The sequence below is a fragment of the Myotis davidii genome, unplaced genomic scaffold (assembly GCF_000327345.1).
Source record: "Myotis davidii unplaced genomic scaffold, ASM32734v1 scaffold500, whole genome shotgun sequence".
In the NCBI taxonomy this organism is placed as follows: Eukaryota; Metazoa; Chordata; class Mammalia; order Chiroptera; family Vespertilionidae; genus Myotis; species Myotis davidii.
The window spans coordinates 129,596-130,921 of NW_006293949.1; the positions used below are offsets into that span (position 1 = coordinate 129,596).

At 41.1% G+C, this 1,326-nt stretch overlaps 1 protein-coding gene across 1 annotated transcript in view; it reads left to right on the forward strand.

Moving 5' to 3' along the window:
* The window catches only part of CUL4B (cullin 4B), a 48,123-nt gene that overhangs the window by 31,250 nt on the left and 15,547 nt on the right, over positions 1 to 1,326 (forward strand). Inside the window, exon 9 of the mRNA XM_006767808.2 lies at positions 723 to 790. Coding sequence (XP_006767871.1) covers positions 723 to 790 — 68 coding nt within the window. The remainder of the gene's footprint in view (positions 1 to 722; positions 791 to 1,326) is intronic.

Sequence of the window (1,326 nt, forward strand, 5' to 3'; positions counted from 1 at the left end):
TGGTCACCCCACGCATCCTGCTGTTCAGTTGTTCCTCCGTTTGTTTTGGTCGTGATGGCCCCTGGCTTTTTATATATTAGGGTACTCGGGGGCAGGGGGCCTGCTGAAAAGTAAAAGACCAATGAGTCAAAATCCCATCACTTAAAAATTATAAAATATGAAGTGGCATTCCCCTCAACTGGCCGGACCCTTCAGCCCTGCACTGCAGAGCCCCCAGAGGCACAGTGGGAGCTGCTCACTGGAGGGGCCACAGAGCACCATGCAGGCCGAAGGTGAAAGGAGTTTTTAGGGGTGAAATCAGCAGGTTTAGGAAATTCTGGGAATTAGGGGTTCCATGGGGAGAACCACAAGGCTGTGAAGCTGGGAGCTGCCCAAAGATATACATTCACAGAATAAGGGAGCTGCCAGGAGGTGTGCATTTACAGAGTACAGGGAAGGAAGCCACTCACTCAGAGAAGGAAGAGGAGGCCAAGGGAATAGTCAGGATCTCCAGCCAAGTTCTGTAGCCAGGTTCTCCAGCCAGGTTCTGTCTCAAGTTTTGAAATATACAGTCTTTTCCTTTTTTTAGGCATAGAGTAAAGCTGATCAATAAATTTATACATAAGACAGGAATATTAAAATGAACATAAAATAAGCTATTTGATTTTTCTCACCCAGAAGAGGTTTTAAAATTTCAGAAAAGTCAAATCTCAGTAATTCTAAACTCTTTTTTTTCTTTGTAGGAAGTCATTAATCGCTACTGTAGAAAAACAACTTCTAGGTGAACACTTGACAGCAATTCTTCAAAAAGGTAATTGGCAATTTATAAATCAGATTACAATTTATAAATCAGATAGCAGCAAACAATTGAAAGAAATTTAAAGATTCCACTTTTAAAAGCTTGATAGCTGTGGTGGCTGCACTTCTAAGGATGGATACAACCCTTTTTTCCTATTCACAGTGAAGTTTCAAGAGGTGCTCCTTTCCTTAACTTAAGATACAGGAGCTAAGATGAGAGAGGTCCACCAACACTGGTGAAGAAACAGTGGGAATTTGGGAATTCTTGATTGAATTTGTAACACTACAGTAAGGAAAAGCATTCCGTTTTGCATTAAAGTGTTTTTGTTCGTAGCATATAAAACTAAGCACTTCTACCAAGCATTCCTAAGTGATCTTAGAGTATACCCTGCATTTACTTTGATAATTCCAGTGATAGGTAAAAAGTCTGACTTTTTTTTTTCACTTTTAATATATTTTTTATTGATTAAGATATTACATATGTGTCCTTGTCCCCACGATACCCTCAAACCCCCCCCACTCTTGCCCTCCCCCCCCCCTTGTCCGTGT